Here is a 22,607-nt window from a genome sequence, read left to right as displayed (position 1 = left end):
AATACTTATCAGTCCAATACGGTATTACGTAGCATGGTTGAATTTTGCTTTATTTATAAAATATTCTTTCATTTAAATATTTATCTGCATTATTATGGTGGAAGAAAAATTATTGTCTTGTATGTTTGTATGCTGATTATCATCAAAAAACTGTACATCTTGTAACATAAGACAACAAATATACACAGATTATAACATCTTTCGTTTCTCAAGCAACAGATCAATGTCTTTAAATATTTAAAAATTACAACAGATCAATAAAAATAATTGAAGTCACACTGACAAAGATTCCAAATTATAAAAAGATGAGAAGGAAGAAAAAAACAAGTACAAGTTCTGGCCAAAAGATTACTCATTTAGCAGTATTTTTGTTGTGCCTGTCTGCGACTCGACATCTACGCTACATGGTGAGCAGCAATCTACCCTTTTCATAATATTATCATTGTTCCAACCCGGATTTTCCATTGTTTATTTTACTTCTAAATCTACTTCTCCATGTGAGCTCGAATCTGTCTAATTTTATCTTTATGGTATTTTTTGTGAGATATATGTAGGAGAAAGCAATATACTGCTGGACTCCTCCAGGAACATACACTCCTGGAACTTTAACAACAGACCACACTGCAATGCAGAATGCCTCACTTGAAATGTCTGCCAAAAGACTTGGCCAAGTATCTCTGTGACACTTTCGTGCTTACAAAATGAATCTGTAACAAAACACACTGCTCATCTTTGGATCTTCTCCATTTCCTCTAAGAATATTATCTAATATTGATCCCATTCTTAAGAGCAATACGCAAGTACTGGTGGAATGAAGGCCTTGTAAGCTACCTCCTTTCTGGGTGGCCTACATTTTCTGAGGATTGGCTCTGAGAACTATGGGACTTAACTGCTGTGGTCATCAGTCCCCTAGAACTTAGAACTACTTAAACCTAACTAACCTAGGGACATCACACACATCCATGCCCGAGGCAGGATTCGAACCTGCGACCGTAGCGGTCGCGCGGTTCCAGACTGTAGCGCCTAGAACCGCTCGGCCATTCCGGCCGGCTTCTGAGGATCCTTCTGAAGAATCTAAGTCTGACATCTGGCTTATCTACAATTAGTTGTGTGTCTTCGTTCCATTTTAAATCACTCCATACACCTACTCATAGACATTTTATGGAAATAATTGCTTCCAGTGATTGTTCTGCAACTATGTAATTATATGACATAGGGCATGTCTGTCTATGTATTTGGAATAGGGTCATTCCATGTCAAGGGGACCAGGGGTCCTGGCTCTACCATCTCCAAATGTAATCAAATTTGGTGTGATCGTTCTATATGGTCTTTGATGGTTACACACCTTATTTCACTTCAGTACCTTCAGTGGTTGAATTTTTAGGGGCTTGTAAAGAGAGTCTACTCACGTTTGCATCACATACAAAAATGAAAATGTGCCAAGTTTGCTAGGTTTTTTTAAAAGTTCTAGCAAAGCTTTTGTTGTTTGATTTAATACACATAGAAAACTTTTTATGCTGAATCACACCATGGCAAAAATTAGGGTTTTAGCCATACCTCAATATAGATACAAGCCTCTAAAGTGGTTACAAAATTCATTGTGATATTATGAGAGCCAAGGTTTGACCGACCACTGCTACTTTTCATATGAACCAACCACACCAAAACTTTAGAGGGTTATCCTATCTATGATATCCATACATGGATCAAAATTTAATTAACATTGGATGCCTAGATGAAAAGATATGCATCTGAAAAGTTAGCCTAAATTTTCTGTGTGCAAATTTTTGAGTATTTTTGGGGAGCAACTGTGTCTTGTTCAATCCTTTTCTCTTGCCATAGCTGAAAAGAGCACACTTTAAGCTTCCAAAGCTATATGTTTAATTTCTGGATCTCGCATTTTGATGGGTAAGAATACATTTCAAAAGTTATTATTTTAGTACTTCCAGAAGATTGAAAAGTGAAATATTTTCCTCATTAAGTTCCATAATTAATTTATTTTATTCAAGTATATCAATCAGTTTCAAACATTAACTTAGCACATACCATAAAAACAAGTACAATACACAACACAGCAAATTTGGAAAACAAAAATATAAAATATCAGAACTGATTGTGGATAACTTAGTGTCTTCCTGATGATAATGGTGATGATGTTGATAGTACTTCTGAAGTCATGAAAATATGTTGCTCAGGAATCCAGCATGTGTCTTTAGCAGTTGGCCAGTAGAAGGAACGAGCAGAAGCATGTGGGTGCATAAAGCTAATGAGGACATCTTGTTCATGTGAAATCCACCAAAAATTGTCATACACACATGTGACATATTGTCCTGGTTATAAACTTGCAATTGTGATTGCTGGAATTTCTTCATGTGCTTCGAAGGCATTAACTATGAATGCTATAGCATCACTGGAAACTCTTGTTTACTATGAGCTGATTACAATTTATTGGCTTAAACTGATGATTTTTCTCTTATTTCAGAAATTGTATGTCTGCTGGCAAACCTTATGTCTTGATAAGGCCGAATGTTTTCAGTTTCTTCTTTTGGTACTTAAAAAACTTAATGCCTGGAATTCTATCATCACAGAATTATGACAAATCGTATGGAGTCAATATTTGGTTATCTAGGGGTCTCTGCAGACTAGCGTGGGCTATTAGTCTTTTTGCTGTTCCCCAACGCCATCACAAGGCAATTTATTGCAGTTTGTTCAAAAAAAAAAAAAAATTCCATTCAGCAAGTGATGCTAAAATTATTTTCGTGCAGACATACATTGTAGAAATTTTTGAGATTCTTATACTGAGCAGCTGAACCATGACCAAAGTAAAAAATGTTCTTAATGTCTTCAATCTTTGTCTTTAAAATGTGCTATTAAAATTATTTGAAAGGCATGGACAGCAATGGTATTTTGTCAGAGAGTGTCACTGATCACACAAATGCTAATGTTCTTGACATTCTCTGCCACCAAAATAGACAGCAAATATACGTAATATGGCCCGATTATTCTCCCAATAAAATCCTTGCACAGCACCTTGAACAACAAATGAATAATTCTCAGCAAAATCCATCAATATAATTAATTCATTCTCTGCAAGATTTTCTTTTAGCTGCTTAAGGTATAAACAAAGGGACGACTGCTTACACTAGTAATTTACGAAATGCATGCCTGCATGAAATCTACAACAGTTCTCTGACAATTCTCCAATGTGTTTCTATCAGTATGGATCAATTGCTTTTATTTCAGTTTCATCAGTGGTCATAGTCTTTAAATGTATCTTCAAGAAAAGCCTCTGGCTGCATTTTTTTCTGGACACTGCTCACAGTGTTGCAGTATACAATCTTTTCATTCCAAACTGCATACAGTTTTTTTCATCAAGTCCAAGTAATCATTTTGGATGGATGTTGTTGAAACCACCATTAATTTGGCATTTTGATGAATTGCACATACACACACTTAATGTGATCCACACGCACCAATTGTAGTACACCATTTTGACCTGAGCCCAAAAAATTTTGAGAAGCTCATTTCATTTCCATATTATTTGCAATAAACAATATACATTTCTTTCAGGTTAAAGAGGAGCAGGTGTTTCTGCTTGTGAATCTTTTCATCATTTATTCTTACTGCAACACAATCCTTTGTGCCTAGGCATAAATGAGAAAAATCTTCAAAAAAGTGAGGACATTTTGTTTACTTCATCACTGAGCTTTATCCCTTTTCAGTTTTCAGGTGTTGCCAAAATCCCATCTTTCATCTTTAGTTTCCTAGCCTTCTTCACCATTGTAGTTGAAACAGCAAATTCTTTACCTGTTTTTTCAATAGTCCAGCTATTTGGGGCCACAGTCAAAATTTGAACTTTCTGCATTTGCTTGAAGTGTGAAGCTTAATTTTAAGTTCTTTAATTGAGATGTCAATTTTTTTATATTTTTGGCACTCTTCTGTTTGTGTTTGAGCAATATCTACTTGGCTCACACCAGCAGCAATTACCTTAGTAATGCTGCCTTGGGCTTTCAGAACTTTGCACTTTTTGTATCCCAATGATCCCTTTTGCTGATCCATTGAAGCTTTAATGGTGGCAGTAAAGCAAGCATCAACAATAGCCATGTCTTCAGGATATGGTGATTCTTGCTTATCCTGGTGGGGCAATTCTTTTTGGGCCACTTAATGCCTACATCTGGTACAAATTTTCTGATCTGTTTTAAAAGCTTCATTAATCAGTAACTTCAACCTACCAGACAGTGCAGTGGTTACTGGTGTTAAAGCCTTCTTGGTTACGTGTTTTTCTTTACCAAATAGGCCACAGCATGTCTTCTGCAGGAACTGAAATTTTGTCATCAAAAAGGCATTATGGTTTGAACAAATTTGAGCATCTTCAGCAAAATCAACCCAGACCTACATCACAGTAGCTCCTTGTCCTTTGGTGACATTTCATTAACTGGTTGTAGTTGACTTTCGCCTAACAGAATGGTGATTACTTATGACAATCAGCTCCATCTGATCCGCCAAAGTAGCAAGGTGCAAGAGTCTCTTGGTTCATTTTATACAATAGTTTATTAACCTATAAAAATCAATTTTGAAAGCTCATGAATATTCTGGTTGTAAGATCCTGTTATACATGATGATGCATATGAAACATTCGCTTAAAATCTCACAGTTTTTGTAATTTACTTGTAACTGATTCAGTCTTGTTTGTACATAAAATATACAAATTAGGTTATCAAAATATGTTATTTTAGTGCTTACCTTCTACTATACAACAATGATTATTGGTTATTCCAACACTCAGTTCTCAACACTAAGATTGTACAATCTCAACATCAAAGATAACACCTCACAGAAGACTGTCACTGGGAAAATTGCCAATAATGAGAGCAACAGATGAAACTGGTGATTCAGTAATGTATAACTGTGCTAGGGCGGAGCCTTCTATTGCTGCTTTATAATGCTGATGAAAACTGAGTGACAATGCATATATGAACCACCATGCATTGTAGGGTTGAAACATTCTAAGCATCATAGCATTCCATTATGATCTAGATTTTATAATCTTAAGAGCATTTTGTAAGCATTTTATATTCTATACCGCAAAATAATGTAAACTCTTTATTAGCACAGTTACATTCCCCAATCCACAGGCAAATCTTATACCTTTAAGTTACACTACAATTACCCATATTTTGATTTACAAGTTCAAACTGTATTAATTTTTGTATTTACTGATAATCCATTTTTCCTACATTTGATGAATATTTTTACCCATCAAAATACAAGATCCAGGAATTAAACAATATAACTTTGAAAGCTTAAATCATCCTCTTTCCAGCTGTTGCTTGGGGAAAAAATGGATTGAACTAAACACAGTTGAGATATTGCCCCCAAAAATACCCTAAAATTTGCTATTAGAAAGTTTTGGCCAGCTTTGCAGATGCATATTGTTTCATCCAGGCATCCAATGTTAATTGCATTTGATCCATATATAGACATCATAGGTAGGAATAATCCGCTGAAGTTTTGTGTGATTGGTTAATTTGAAAAGCAGCAGTAGTCGGTTAAACCTTAGCTCTCAGTATAGCGTGATGAATTTTTTAGCTACTTTAGAGAACTGTATCTATATTTAGGTGTGGGCAATTCCCTAATTTTTGGCATGGTGTCATTCAGCACAAAAAGTTGTCTATGTATATTAAAGCAAACGACCCAAATGTTTGCTAGAACTTTTAAAAAAGCCTAGCAAACTTGCACCTTCGTACATGATGTGAAAGTGAGTAACCTCTCTTTAAAAGCCCCTAAAATTCAACCACTGAAGATACTGGACTGAAATTTGATATATAACCATCAAACACCATATAGACCCTTTACACCAAATTTCATTAGATTTGGAGATGGTCAAGTGGGGATACTTTTTAATATTGGTCCCTTTGGCATGGAATGACCCAATACACTACTTTTGTTTACATTGAGAGTCCACTTCCACTCCTTGCACTGAGTGTCAGTCCTTCGTAAGTCTTCTGCATTTTTCTACAATCCTCTTGTGCAGAAACTTCTCTGTCTACAACAGCAACACCTGCAAAAATCCTATGGATATTCCCACGTGATCTACTAGGTCATTTACATATATTATGAAAAAGTAATGGTCCTATAACACTATCTTAGGGCATGTCCAAAACTGCTTTAGCATCTGAAGAATACTCTCCCTTCAGAATGGCATTCTGTGTTCTGTATGCTTGAAACACTTTAATCCAATCACACAGTTGGCCTTATATTCTGTATTCTTGTATTTTGTTCATTAGATGGCAGTGCAGAACTGTACTGAATGCCTTCTGGAAGTCAAGGAACACAGCATCAACCTGGGCACCTGTACCCACTTATTCCTGGGGCTCCTGGACAAATACTGTGAGCTAGGCTTCACATGATCATTGTTTTAGGAACCTATGTTGATTCCTCCAGAGGTGATTTCCAGTCTCCATAAATGTTATAATATGTGAGTGTAAAACATAATCCAAAATTCTACAACAGACTGATGCCGAAGATGTAAGCCTACAGTTCAGTGCATCTGTTTGCTAACCCTCCTTGAAGACAGGAATGGCATGTGCTTTTTTTCCCAATCATTAGGAACACTTCACTCCTCTAGAGACCTGTGATACACTGCTACTAGAAGAGGGGCAAGTCTTTTCGCATACTCTGTGCAGTAGAATCGAATTGGTATCCTGTCAGGTCCAGTGTCCTTTCCTCGCTTAGCAATTTCAGTTGCTTTTCTACCCCATGGTCACTTATTTCGATATCTGTCATTTTTGTCATTCATGTGACTATTTAAAGGAGGAACTGCAGTTCAATCTTCCTCTGTAAAACAGTTTTGGAAAAAGAAATTCAGTATTTTGGCATTTTCTAATCCGTTTTGTTAATAAAACATATACAATAATTGCATGAAATATCCAATTTCCTATTCAAGCAACATTTCATAAAATTTCAATATCCACTGTGTAAATTTCCAATTAATGATAACAATAGTACAGTTACTTCATTTGGAATCATTTTATTTAAAGTATTATTTCTGATTTGCTATACATGCAAACCGTGTGAATGCAAAATATTCATCATTTGTTTCTTGATTGTTATAGTTCATTTAAAAGCCCTCATTCTTCTCTTTTCAAAAATGTTTTACTTTTCCCAAAAACTCTATATTTCAAAAGTTATTTGTATTCAATATTTTCATGTTATAGAATGTTTCAGTCCTAAAATGTAATTAATTACAAAATTCGGTACAAGGTTCTGTAGACTTGATTTTTCTGTTTCCAAAAATGCATATTTTCACTAAAATAACTAATTAGTCTTGTAATTTCAATCCTGGAATTTCCATTTTTGTTATTCTCATAATTACTGCAATTAGAAAACATCACTTCCTCAAATCTTTTAGCTCTGGGAATCCTCTTTCACAATGGACAGCTCTTCCATAAAATAGTATCAATAATTTTGCTATTTTCTAATATACAACAATTAGTTAAAGAAAATCACTTAATTTTTAATTTTCTTTTTTAATATTACTATCTAACATGCAGTAAGCTTGTATTTTACCATTTTGTTATTCCTGTAAGATGCATAGTTCCAAATAGGTGTTACACACGAAGTCTTCGTCCTTCGGTCCCCAACAGTCTGAATGTATAAATCGCCAGGACCTAGCTGTGAACTCTTACACAATCTATGGTTCATCATGAACCGTTCAGTTACTTCGTGTCCTCTATTCATACAGGATTGTTCCTATGTCAGATGTATGGAAAGTTATATGATACTCTGGGACAGGTGAACTATTTGTTAACTGGGGTAGCCTACTGATCTGTACCAAATACTGGGGCCCATGTATGTCTCAAAGCTTATCATAAAAAGAGCACATTGGGTGTTAATAAATATGAAGAGATCGAAAATCCATTGCTGCAGTGATGTGTACTTTATTTAACAAATACTCATAAAGTCCATTAATAGCAGAAGGATGATAACAGAAGAAAGATCCGTAGGCTTCAAAGACATAATTACAGGTCAGTTAATGCTAAATCATCTTCTAAAAAGCCTTCTCATAATTATGGTGTCAATTATCCCACACACTTTCAGTTGCAAAATGTCACATGGCAGTGTAGAGAGGTTAAGGCAGCTAGGTGCAGTCAGGAGTATAGACAGAGGGCGGGGGGAGAGAGGCGGGGGGTACCGGAAAAGGAGATAAGTAAAAAGAATGGGTGCATTGGTGGAATAGTGGACTGTTTAATGCTGGTATGGGAACAGGGAAGGGGCTAGATGGATGAGGACAATGACTAATGAAGGTTGAGGCCAGGAGGATTATGAGAATTTAGGATATCCCTGCAATATATCCTACATTCCCATAACCCTCCTGGCCTCAACCTTCGTTAGTCATTGGCCTCAGCTATTTAGCTCCTTCCCTGTTCCCATTCCAGTATTACACAGCCACTCTATTCCACCAATGCACCCACTCTTTTCACTTCTCTCGTTTCTCAGTACCCCTCATCCCCACCCCCTCGCCATCTAACCTTCTAATTGCACTTAACTGCCCTACACTCTCTACACCTCATCTCTGCATGCTCCCCTGCAGGACTTCAACATCCCCAGCCCTACCCTGCTCTCTCCCCCCCTCCCTGCCCCAGCCACCTCCTTTCCCCCCAGTTGCCTTTCCCATCATGCGCTGGTGCTCCAGCTGGCTGCTGCTCCTGCTCGTAATCTGGCTTCAGCTGCCAGAGACTGTGGTCATGTGTGTGTGACGGGGGCACACGCGCGCGGGTTTGTTTGTGTGTGAGAGAGAGAGAGAGAGAGAGAGAGAGAGAGAGAGAGAGAGAGAGAGAGATATCTATTTTTGACAAAGGAATTTTTGGCTGAAAGCTTATTTTGTGACAGTCCTTTTGTTGCGCCTATCTGCAATTCAGCATCTCCGCTATATGATGAGTAGCAACTACCCTTTTTATAATGTTCTGGCAGTAGTGAGTTTCCCTGACATGGTATAATTTGTAAGCTCCAGTGCCTGCACAACTTTGATGTTCCATGTGTCTTGGCCCCCATTATATGGATACAACCAAATGCACTGACATTATGTGTCTTAACCATCACCCACTCAACTTCCATGCCAATGGCCAGTACAAGGTCTGACGGCATCCTAATCACATGACATGCTGATCTATTCCATTCACCATGGTGACAGGAGTACTTTGCCTCCAACACAGTGGCCACTCGTAATTTAACTGTTCATGAGTGTAATTCAAAGTGTGTGTGTTCATAAAAGAGCTAGCTTTGTTAGAAGGTTAAAATACGGTTTTGGGAGCACCTTCTCACTAAAAACAGTGTTGATAAAAATAACTCTTTAGCCAAACTTTTTAGAGCTAGTGGCCATTGTGAACCGATGCTCAAATCCCTTCATATCCCACTTCGCCACAGTGGTAGGAGTACTCTCCCTCCAAAACAGCGGCCATCTGTAATCTAGCTGTGGTTTTAGGAGCACCTTCTCACTAAAAATGGCGCTGTAAAGAATAATCTTTTTTCACGAAACTTCTTACAGCTAGTGGCCATTGTGAACCAAGACTTGAGTCTCTCCAGATCCTATGTGTAGTCCCTAAAGGGAAAAAATTAACTGTTTTGAAACAATTCAAGATAACCTAATTTCTCAAGCGGTTGGAAAATTTAAGACTTAATGATCAACTGGGCACTAAAAACCAAATTTTCTATGATACCATGATGTCAGCATTGTCAAAATAGGTAGTTTGCTCTCTTCTTTTTCACAAATGTTGGATCTGCTCCTAATGTTTTCTGCCTTTGCCTCCCATCACCATGGCTTCATGTTCAGTTTTGCCATTGCCCCAATATTTTTGAAGCCTTTGTATTTTTGTAAATTTATCCTCCCATCCCCCCCCCCCCCCCATTCCCTCGATACGTTTACCATATCTTATCCTTTCCCCTCTCACAGCCCCACCCCCCACCTCCCCCTTCCCTTCCTGATTCCCTATTCATTTAGGCATACATTTTGGTCCATCTTAATAGCTGGCAGTTCACTGAAATCGTGGTTTTCTACATCACCACTAGTTTGTCTTCTTTTAATTTTTAACAGCACTTTATTCTATTCCATCATTACAAATGGCTCTGTTTAGCATTTATTTTATGTTCAGAATAAAAGCTCCATTTTTCTTTATGCACAATTTCTCAAGCTGCAATTTATTACAAGGGATGATTGACTGAATAAAACTGGGAAACTGGGGCACACGCCCGCCCACGCATGAGTGTGCACACACAGCCACATGCACAAGCGCGCAGACACATGTACACATGTGCATACGCGCACAAGCACAAGCACAAGCGCGCGCGCACAAGCACAAGCGCGCGCGCACAAGCACAAGCACAAGCACAAGCACAAGCACAAGCGCGCGCGCGCGCACAAGCACAAGCGCGCGCACAAGCACGCACAAAAAGTGTGGGGAAAAATTTTGTACACTTACCTTGAGAACACAAGTTCCCGGAGTCCTGCCGTGTCTCCAATTTTGCCACTGCCTCAGACATTGGGAGGCATTACAGCATCACAGATTGTGGATTAACACATGTTATGAAACTGCGGAGAATTCTAAGACTGCCATCTCGGAAGGTATCACTTCTGTGAATGGGATCCATGGTATCTTTTACAGCCTATAAAAATATCACCAATGGCAGCACCTATGATCAAAAATAAATTAGAATGAAAAATGCTACTATGACAAAATGCCAAAGAGAAATAACTGACAGCTCAGACTGGTGTATGCAAGGTAAAACTAATGCTCCAATATTCAAACCACTGTGATGGAACTATTGCATTAAATTATCAATAATTCTACTGAAAGGAAAAGTCAGTTGAGAAAACTATCAAATTACAAGTAGACAGTGGCAATTACTTATCTCCAGGAGGGAAAGTTCTAGTACTGCCAATGGGACACATAAAATGTATCTTTACGAGCCATTAGTTCCTTTCTCATTGAAAGGAAAGTGGGTCAGGTTGCGGAAGGTCACTCAGACTTCAGAGTGAGAGGTACCCACCAGCTGTGAGGACGAAACAATCATCATATGAGCCCCTCTCATCCTGTGGATCTGTCTGTTCTGCTCCCACTTCTAACTTTCCTAAATGGAACTAATATCTCCAAATGCTACAAACAGTATTTTCAATTTTAAATGTGTGTATTTGCTGCATGGAATTTTGCCTCCTGAAGGTAAGTCTTGCCAGCCATTCTGTCTATTTGTAATTTTATAAATCATCTTTAAGTCAGAAATGGAACTAAAGCAACTGTATGACCATTGTCCCCACTTCAGTAATAGCCCAATGTAAATCTTCTGCATATGTGTGCACCACCTCCCCCCCTCTTCTTCCCATCACACACAAGAAAGAAATCATAAAAACCAGGAAGAGAAAATGTTATAAGGTCTGCAAAATTTAAAGCAAGCAACACTAGTTTTGCACAAGAAAAGAAGACAAGAATGCAACACTAGAGAGAGAGAGAGAGAGAGAGAGAGAGAGAGAGAGAGAGAGAGAGAGAGATGACTGTCATGCATACTGGGGCAGTAGTGTATTCACCACACTGAAATAGGGGTTGAGGATGGGGAGGAATAAGAGCAGGATAAAACTGCACATCAATAGTTGGTATGACCAACCACTGTTTGATTACACAATTGTCAAACAGTCAGTGCAAACATTCGCATCCATTAAATAGCTGATACGGAACCAAACAATAGTTATAAGTCCCTCACTCCAAGGATGTCCATCCCGAAGTAGACATGTCCGTCAAGAAAATTTTCTGATTTAGTCAGAAGATTCACAACAGTAAAAGCAAGAAGGCTAAAAACATATGGTCATCTTCTGTACTGCTAATAGTAAAAAGCAAGCTGAAGGAAAGTCCGGAGGTGGGCGTCCCTCCGGCAGAGCTGCACAATGAGGAACATCCCACCCACAGCTGTCCCACCCGTCAAGAGCATCCATTACTCAACAGAGTGCCACCCTATAATTAAAAACTGGATAAGCAGAAAGAAGTCAAACCAAACCCAAAAGAGATTAGAACACAGTAAAAGGTCACGGAGGAAGGATTGGGGAACCCCCAGACTTTGAATACAGCAGAAGGTACCCCATCCATATCCACCCTGCCCTGCCAGGGAGCTAGATCAAAACCTTATAACTGACAATAAATATCACTTTCATGAAGAAAACTAAGAACCAGGTCAATCAGCTGAGAATCATCTGCCAATATTAAAGGCAATACGTCCAGCAGTCCATACTCAGCATGGAGGGACATGAGGAGGGGCATTCTACCAAGGTATGAGCTACTGCCTGTAAGGCTTCACAACCACAATGTTGGGGTGGTTCTTTACACAAAATAAAACAATGGGATAACCTGATATAGCTGATGTGGAGACAATATTGGGCTGTGGATTCCTTCCAGGAGAAGAGGAAGGAAGAGCACCATGCTACAGCAGTCTCCTTGATTGTGCAGAGTTTATAAGATGGGCCAGTAGCCCACCTGATGTCGTTCCATTCCTGTGTGAACAGAGATATGTGTGCCCGCAAATCCAGAGGTAAAGCAAATATTACGTGATTAAGCACTCCCCTAGTCAAAAGTTCAGTCAGTTCACTCACTGGGATATCCAAATGACTTGGAAGCCAGAGAAAGACAACTGACCGGGCAGCACAACCAAGGTCAGCAAGGAGGTCATGAACAGTGGAGACGAAAGGGTGGCAAGAATAGCATCGGTCAGTAGCCTGCAGACTACTCATCGAGTCTGTACATATTAAAACATGGTCAAGGGAGGCCTATTTAATAAAATGGAGAGCTCTGCTAGCAGCTGTCAACTCTGCCATAAACACACTACATGTTCCCAACAGTGAATGGCATTCCATACTGGGAGTAGATGTAAAAGCATATCCCATCCAGTCCATGGTCTTAGAGGAGTAGGTGTGATGGTAGCTCCCTGGAACTCTTGAAGAAATGGGCATAACAGATGGGTGAAGAAGACTTTAGGACCTTGGAAGAGACTTGTCCTAATCCATGGCCGAGGCAACATCCAAGGGAAAGTGCACAAGAAAACACCGAGAGCACAGTCCCTAGAAGGGAGATTGAGATCTTGGCGAAGAAAACCCAGCACCAGTGGACACACACACACACACACACACACACACACACACACACACACACACACATTGGTGGACTGAGTCTAGCAGTTTCAAAGCTGAAGGAGCCACCTAGCCATAAACAAGGTAACCATAGTCCAGATGGGATGAAACCAGAGCCCGGTAAATCTTGAAAAGGATAGCACAATATGCAACTCCATGAAGTGTGGACAAGGAAGCAGAGAGTGTTACGCTTCTGCATGCAGATAATCTCCAGATGACAAATATGGGGCAGCCAAGTAAGCTTTTTATCAAAAAGAAGGCCCAAGAAACAGGACTGTGCTACAACGTCCAGCGCTGGGTACCTAAGTAGAGTTCTAGATCAGGATGGACTGTGGCACAATGGCAGAAATGCATAACCTCGATTTTTGTAGGAGAGAACTGGAACCATGGAAAAGACCCTCCACAGAGGCCCATCAGATGGAATCTTGGAGATGGTATTCAGCGGAGGCTACCAAGTTGGAGCTGTATCAAATGCAAAAATTGTCAACATACAACGTAGGGGTGATCAGTGACAAACAGCACATTGATGGCATGAGGAAGAGAATGACACTCAACACAGAACCCTATGGGATTCTGTTCTCTTGGGCCTGTGGGGAGCTGAGTGAAATGCCAACTCTAACCCAGAATAACCAATTAAATAGAAACTAATGAACAAAATCAGCAGGAGGGCCTCAAAAGTCCCAGTCATGGAAGGTCAGTAAAATGTTATGATGCCATGCAGTTATACAGGTAAAAAGAGACTGTGATAAGGTTCATTTAGAAAAAGCCTGTCAGAGTACTGCTTCCATCCTAAGCAGATGGTCTGTTACGGATTATCCTTCCCAGAAATCACACTGATAGGGAGACAAACGGCCCTGTGATTCAAGTACCCAGCATAATCTGCACACAGCCATCCTTTCAAGCAGCTTACTGAGGACATTGGTCACGCAATTGGCCAGTAACTGTTAAGAGTTCTTACCTGACTTAAGGATAGAAATAACTATGCTAAGAATGAAAAAGGAGACCGGCAATGTTTCAAAGGAACAATCCCATCATTCATCTTAACTGGTTTGGAGGAATCACATAAAGTCTAAAATAAGTTGGCCAGTTGAACCCTGACTCCCATCAATGCAAGTGCATCTTGCTAATCTCTGTGATATCCCACCTGGTATGAAGATCCCAATGACAACAATCTTAAAGTTAAATCTTAAAGATAAAGTTAGTGAACTGCTAATAGATGTTAACTCTGAAATTATTGGTATATCAGAGCACCACTTAAATAATTTGATAATTCAGAGGCTTCCTTTACCAGGCTACAGATTAGCTGGCTGTTTCTCAAGGAGATCCTTGCGGGGTGGTGGAGTGGCTCTGTACGTAAAAAACAGTATTTCATTTGAGTCCATAGATGTATCATGACACTGCACTGAACAGATATTTGAAAGTTGTGCAGCATTAGTTGAATTTAGTGAAACTAAACTTCTAATTGCTGTTGTTTATAGGTCCCCTAACTCTGACTTCAGAGCATTTTTGCTTAAGCTAGAGAGGGTTCTTGATTCACTTTGTAGGAAGTACCAGAAAGTAGTTACATGTGGTAACTTCAATATTAATTTTGTACATGATTGCGCAAGAAAAAGGATGTTGGTAGATCTCCTGAATTCATATGATCTGATGCAAACTGTGTTTTTTCCAACTAGGGTGCAGGGAACAGTAGCACAGTCATAGACAATATTTTTATTCATTCTTCATTACTAGATGGGCATTCTGTTAGCAAAAGGTTGAATGGCCTTTCAGACCATGATGCACAAATTTTAACACTAAAAGGTTTTTGTACTTAAACCAATGTCGTATTTAATTACAAACTACGTAAGAAAGTTAATCCAACAGCAACAGAGAGTTTTTCAAAACTTATCACGATAATATAGATGATAAATACAATGCTTTCCATAACACATTTCTCATGCTCTTTGAGAGTTGCTTTCCATTAGAACATTCTAAACGGGGTACTAGCAGTAATGGACAGCCCGGTTGGCTGACTAGTGGGATAAGGATATCATGTAGAACAAAGCGGTAATTATATCAAAATGTTAGAAGTAGTAACAATCAAGCTACAGTAGCCCATTACAAACAGTACTGTAAGGTGCTTTAAAATGTTATTAGCAAGGCAAAAAGTATGTGGTATGCAAACAGAATAGCTAATTCATAGGATAAAATTAAAGCCATATGGTCAGTTGTGAAGGAACTGTCTGGTCAGCAGCACAAGGTTGACGATATAAAGTCAGTTCGCAGTAATAATATTTCTGTTACTGATAAATCAGATATATGTACAGTATTTAACAGCCATTTTCTGAGCACTGTTGGTGAATTAAATAAAAATTTAGTTTCTACAGGAAATCATATAAATTTCTTAGCAAATGCCTTTCCGAGATTGACGTCTGAAATACTCCTCTGTGATACAAACAAGAGGGAGATTGAGTCAATAATTAAATCACTGAAGACTAAGGACTCTCATGGTTATGATGGAGTGTCTAGTAGAATATTAAAGTACTGTGCTGCACATGTTAGCCCTGTATTTAGCCATATTTGTAATTTTTCCTTTAGGAATGGTCAGTTTCCTGAGCGATTAAAGTACTCAGTAGTAAAGTCGCTTTATAAAAAGGGAGAAAGGGATAATATAGATAATTTTAGACCTATTTCTATGCCATCAGTGTTTGCAAAAGTTATGGAAAAGGCTGTGTATTTAAGGTTAATTGATCATTTTATATCACACGATTTGCTATCAAATGCACAGTTCGGCTTTAGAAGTCGTTTGACAATTGAAAATGCTATATTCTCTTTTCTCTGTGAGGTACTGGATGGGCTAAACAAAAAGTTTCGAATGCTCAGCGTATTTTTTGATTTAACAAAGGCATTTGACTGTGTTGATCTCACAATATTGCTCCAGAAGTTGGACCATTACGGAATAAGGGGAGTAGCTCACAATTGGTACACGTCTTACTTTAGCAACAGGCAGCAAAAGGTCATTATTCACAATGTTGATAACGGCTGTGATGTGGGATCTGAGTGGGGTACTGTCAAGTGGGGGGGGGGGTGCCCCAGGGATCAGTGTTGGGGCCGCTCCTGTTCCTTATTTATATAAATGATATGCCCTCTAGTATTATGGGTAACTCTAAAATATTTCTGTTTGCTGATGACACTAGCTTGGTAGTAAAGGATGTTGTGTGCAACATTGACTCGGTTTCAAATAGTGCAGTACATGACCTCAGTTCGTGGCTTGTAGAAAATAAACTAACGTTATATCACAATAAGATTCAGTTTTTACAGTTTCTAACACACAATTCAACAAAACCTGACGTTTTAATCTCACAGAATGGGCATATGATTAGTGAAACTGAACAGTTCAAATTCCTAGGTGTTCAGATAGATAGTAAGTTGTCTTGGAAAGCCCACCTTCAGGATCTTGTTCAAAGACAATACTGCCATTTTCACTATTCGAACGGTATTGAAAGTGAGTGATACTTCGACACATAAATTAGTCTATTTTGCTTATTTTCATTCACTTATGCCGTATGGTATTATGTTTTGGGGTAACTCTTCCCATTCTAGAAGGATATTTTTGGCTCAGAAACAGGCGGTTCGGGCAATAAGTGGTGTGAGTTCACAAACCTCTTGTCGACCTCTGTTCACGAGTCTGGGTATTTTGACATTGGCCTCTCAATATGTATATTCCTTATTGTCATTTCTTGTTACCAATATTAGTTTATTTCCAACAATAAGCAGCTTTCACTCGGTTATCAAACCTCCATTTGGATCGGACTTCCTTAACTCCTGTGCAAAAAGGTGTGCAGTATACTGCTGCATCCATTTTCAATAAGCTGCCACTTGAATTCAAAAAACTTAGCAGTAATCCACACACTTTCAAATCGAAACTGAAGAGTTTCCTCATGGGTCACTACTCCTATTCTGTCGAGGAGTTCCTTGAAAAATTAAGCTGATTCTCATTGTATTGCTGATAGCATTTGCTTAAACTTATGGACTGATTTTCTTTCAGGTTCATGAACATTTATTTTTATCTGTTATTACTTTTATGTTGTAAGTTCATGTACTGATACGTTCCATGACCTTGGAGATTTGCTCCTCAATTTGATCCTACGGAACTTGACATGTAAATAAATAAATAAAAACAAAATATCTTCCATATCTATTGTAGGACATTTTCTCATGATGTACTGTGTGTAAATGACTTTGCTCACTTATCCATTTGCATTACTGCAAACGGGTGAACAGATGTATAGAGTACCAAAGAATGCTTACACAATAGAAGAGTGCATTTAAACAGATTTGCTACAATTTCTGATAGCTCTACAATTCTCTTGGCCTCAATGTCTGCTAATTTCCTGTTCATAACCTCATTCTACCCCCACCATCCCACCCTCCCACAAAATTCTTACTAACCTCTACTTCACTCTGGCCCTCTAAGTTTAGTCTGTCTGATAGTTATGTTGTTGTTGTTGTTGTTGTTGTTGTTGTTGTGGTCTTCAGTCCAGAGCTTGGTTTGATGCAGCTCTCCATGCTACTCTATACTGTGCAAGCTTCTTCATCTCCCAGTACCTGCTGCAGCCTACATCCTTCTGAATCTGCTTAGTGTATTCATCTCTTAGTCTCCCTCTATGATTTTTACCCTCCACGCTGCCCTCCAAAACTAAACTGGTGATTCCTTGATGCCTCAGAACATGTCCTACCATCAATTCCTTCTTCTACTCAAGTTGTGCCACAAATTTCTCTTCTCCCCAATTCTCTCAATACCGCCTCATTACTTATGTGATCTGCCCATCTGATCTTCAGCATTCTTCTGTAGCACCCCATTTCGAAAGCTTCTGTTCTCTTCTTGTCCAAACTATTTATCGTCCACGTTTCACTTCCATACATGGCTACACTCCATACAAATACTTTCAGAAACGACTTCCTGACACTTAAATCTATACTCTATGTTAAAAAATTTTTCTTCTTCAGAAACGCTTTCCTTGCCATTGCCAGTCTACATCTTATATCCTCTCTACTTCGACCATCATCAGTTATTTTGCTTCCCAAATAGCAAAATTCATTTACTACTTTAAGCCTCTCATTTCCTAATCTAATTCCCGCAGCATCACCCAATTTAATTCGACTACATTGCATTATCCTCCTTTTGCTTCTGTTGATGTTCATCTTTTGTCCTCCTTTCAAGACACTGTCCATTCCGTTCAGCTGCTCTTCCAAGTCCTTTGCTGTCTCTGACAGAATTACGATGTCATCGGCAAACCTCAAAGTTTTTATTTCTTCTCTGTGGATTTTAATTCCAACTCCAAATTTTTCTTTTGTTTCCTTTACTGCTTGCTCAATATACAGATTGAATAACATCGGGGATAGGCTATAACCCTGTCTTACTCCCTTCCCAACCACTGCTTCCCTTTCATGCCCCCTCGACTTTTATAACTGCCAACTGGTTTCTGTACAATTTGTAAATAGCCTTTCGCTCCCTGTATTTGACTCCTGCCACCTTCAGAATTTTAAAGAGAGTATTCCAGTCAACATTGTCAAAAGCTTTCTCTTAGTCTACAGGTGCTAGAAATTTAGGTTTACCTTTCCTTAATCTATCTTCTAAGATAATTCATAGGGTCAGTCTTGCCTCACGTGTTCCAACATTTCTACAGAATCCAAACTGATCTTCCCCGGGGTCAGTTTCTACCAGTTTTTCCATACAATCTACAAAATTTCATCCAAAATCTTCTCTCAGGTTTCTTCCTGCCTCTTCATCTACAACTACATCTATACTCTGAGTTTTGTTTTCATGACCTTACTGCAATATATCTTTAGAATGTTGTAATATGTTAGGTGACCCCTCTAGGAACACATGTTCTTGGAACTTAACAGCAAATCACACCACAATGCACAATGTCTTTCTTATATTATGTCAGTGGAGTTTGATGGGCAATTCTGTAACACTTTTATAATTACTAAAATAACTTGTGATAACAGATACTGTTCTTTTTTGGATGTTTTCTTTTTCATTTATCAATGCTAATGCTAGTTGATTTGCATCACACACTGAGGAACTATACTCAAATGTCATTTGAACAAAAGTTTTGTAAGGTATTTCCTTCATGGAAAGAGTTCACTTGCCAAGTATTCTTCCAAGGAATCTCAGTCTGACATGAACCTTTCCTACAATCATTCAATACATGTACTCCCAGCCATTTAACAGATGTGACCATTTGAAGTGACAGTTTGGCAACTATTGTGTGCAGTTTTGTCCTAGTCCTATTCCTCCCTACCCTCAATCCCTATCTCACTGTGGGGAACACACTACCGCCCTGGCATGCATGATCGTCATCTCTCTGTGGTGCTACATTCTTTTCTCCTTCTCTTACCTTCTTCCCCCTATCACAGCACTCCTCATCTTTTGCTCCTTCTTTCTTTGTTACTCACTTCATTTGCTCCACCCAATACATTCTCAAACTAGCTGAACTACATTTTTGCCATGACACGGTATCTCTGTTTTGTACTGTTATTAAAATCTATGTGTGTAAGCTGAGCTACCATGTACCTGTTATGGTTTATATGCCTATCTACCATGCAGTGCCTCAATACAAATCAACTGGTTACTTTACTGTGTTTTTTTATGCCATACAACTTTCACAGTATTGCTCACTACCTTGGGGAACACTACAAATCACTTCTGTTTTACTCTATGACCTTCTGTCAGTTACTATGAACTGTGATCTCTCTGACAGGAAATCACGAATCCTGTCACATAACTGAGACAATATTCCATAAGCATGCAATCTGACTACAAGCCACTTGTGAGGAACAGTGTCAAAAGGCATGTGGAAATCTAGAAATAGAAAATCAATTTGAAATCCCTTGTCAATAGTGCTCCACAACTGAAGTGAGTAAAGAGCTAGTTGTGTTTTACAAGAACAATGTTTTCTAAAACCATGTTGACTGTGTGTCAATAGACAGTTCTCTTCAAGATAATTCTTGCTCCTTGCAAAATTGTCTTCAGTCTCTAAACCATTGTAATACCTTATCCAGTTTTCTTTACAATTCAGTAACTAAACTAAGGAGTATGCAGAATGATAAGTGCATGCCTTTATCTCACCCAACCATGGGATAGCCAAATCAAATTCTGGTAATGCAAGAAACGTTCACTGAAGTCAGTTAATTGCTAAGGTGTGAAGTGTATCTGACATTTGGTTTCTTATAACAAAATCATGCTCCAGTGTATTTGATTCTTTGATTTGTCCAAGACTTTTGATACTGTTGACCATAAAATGCTACTAAACAAGTTAGATGCACTATGTACAAGAGAAATAGCAAAAAAATGCTTCCAGTCTTATCTGGAAAACAGGATGCAACAGTCATTGTTAAAACACTAGGATTCCTATTAGAGCAATGAAAGCGGCAACTGGGCAGCTGGTACTAAATTAACAGTGAATATAAAGGAAACAAACAGTATGCACTTCAGCTTGAAGAAGGAAAATAACTGTCACATTAATCATAGATGGTAAATCTATTGATGGTGTAATAATCAGAAGTTCTTAGGGCTGAATATTGATTGTCAGTTAATGTGGAATGAACACACAAAGATATTGGCATAAAGAATGTCAGATGTTATGGTCTTAGGGTTCTAACAGCAGTTTGTAACAACCAATGTCATGTGGTGACACACTGTTCCTACGAATCCTCAATTCTTACCAATGGGATTCTTTTCTGGGGATCAAAGGCACAAGACATGTGCATAACTTTTAAACTGCAGAAAAGGGCTCTAAGATTAACAACTAGAAGTAAAGTTGGGCTCACTGTAAAAAACTATTCTGCAGTATCTGCACTTACTCTCTGACCCGGCAGCAACAGCAGACACACCCATGCCCTGCAGTTAGCCTAGCCTCAGGCATCATCCACATCCTGCAAAGGAGGCTGCAGCCAGCTACAACCACAACAGTTTCCGGGTCGCGAGCTAACACAGCAACAACAATAACAATGTGGCTTGTTATCAATGAGGACTCAGGACATCACCACTGCAAGCACTACACTCACTGACAGGCGGCATTCCAATTGACAACATGAGGTACAGCCAGTGCAGGACTACTACTTTCTGCAAACCACTTGCCATAAAATATCCACACTGTATACCTCTGCCTCAGCCGTACTCCTGCCATTGCACAGACTTCAGACTCAGTTATTGTTCACAATTATTCCAAGCAATTGCACAGACCGCTCCACAATTCATCATACGGAGTATACTACCAAATGGCTTTGACCATCAGGAATCAGGGAAGAACCTTATTCGAGAGGACACAAACATCCAGACTTAGGCCTTGTGCTATGCCTCACTGGGCCAGGGCTTCATGATGAGCCTTACTATGGAGTTACTTGATGTGCTCTCTCTACCAGTGATTCACATCACATCTGAACATCAACCAGTAAGCGTTATTTCTTCCTGTAATTGTACATGAATACACAAGTATCATTTCCAGTGCACTTGGATGCAGTTTTATTGTTATGTACCATAACTCAGTACATAACAAATTGGCGATGAGGACAAGTTTTGACCATCACTCCATGCCTTGTCCGCCACAATAGATTGGTGGTGATGACAAAACTCTTCTCTGCAAAGCCTCTTTCCATCACTGGTGACACAGTTTCCACTTTGGTCTGTCCATTTTCACTGTAGGCACTGAGGGGAACCAATCTTCCCCCCCCCCCCCGCCCCCCATTCTCATCCCAATACCTGAAGAAGTGGCAATCCTGACATTTTCAGTCTCTCGTCTGCCATCCGGCCACTGCCTCCCTCTGGCTGCCCAATGCTTCTTCCTGTTGCATTCGCATATTGAGCCATGGCAGGTCACCTTCTTGAGCTGCTTCAGATATAGGAATTGGAGGTGAAATCACACATTTTTTGCTGCCTCCAGCACTGCTTTTCACAGTATCATCCATCATAACGGATTGGCAACAATTTCTGACATACAAGGGTTCACAACGATCTGCTACATTTTTTGCCTAGGTTGTGCAAAGTGAAGGTTCCACCTATCTGATTGTCTCTGGTTCAGTCTCTAATACTTTTCTGCCCTCGACGTAGCATTGTTTCTATTGCAGCACGCCTTTTTTGCATGAACTTCACACGTGATACTCTTGACATTTTCGGACTTCTGAGAGAGAGGGTTGCAGTATGTCCCAGCAGCACTGAGTTCCGTCCACCATCCAGCCACCACTGCCCTCCGCCACAGCTTCCTTTTGCATCTGCACACTGCAGCCATGGTGGGCCCTATTCTCAAGGGTGGCACTATTATGGACATCAGTTGGCCGCAGCACTCTAACTCAGTTCTGCTGCACTGACTGCTGCCGGCCTCCGTCCATGAATGGGTTCATTGGTTTCCAGTGTCATCCACATCCAGGGTCAAAAGAGCCTCCAGGATCATCTACC

The 22,607-nt window shown here is 39.3% G+C and overlaps 1 protein-coding gene across 1 annotated transcript in view; it reads right to left on the bottom strand.

The window, feature by feature from the left end:
- The window catches only part of LOC126260255 (serine/threonine-protein kinase Genghis Khan), a 325,774-nt gene that overhangs the window by 293,717 nt on the left and 9,450 nt on the right, over positions 1–22,607 (bottom strand). The window contains exon 3 of the mRNA XM_049957581.1: positions 10,479–10,689. Within this exon, the coding sequence (XP_049813538.1) occupies positions 10,479–10,539 (61 nt within the window). The 5' untranslated portion in view covers positions 10,540–10,689. The remainder of the gene's footprint in view (positions 1–10,478; positions 10,690–22,607) is intronic.

Source organism: Schistocerca nitens, chromosome 5 (assembly GCF_023898315.1).
Source record: "Schistocerca nitens isolate TAMUIC-IGC-003100 chromosome 5, iqSchNite1.1, whole genome shotgun sequence".
NCBI lineage: Eukaryota > Metazoa > Arthropoda > Insecta > Orthoptera > Acrididae > Schistocerca > Schistocerca nitens.
This window is presented reverse-complemented; position numbering and strand designations above follow the sequence as displayed.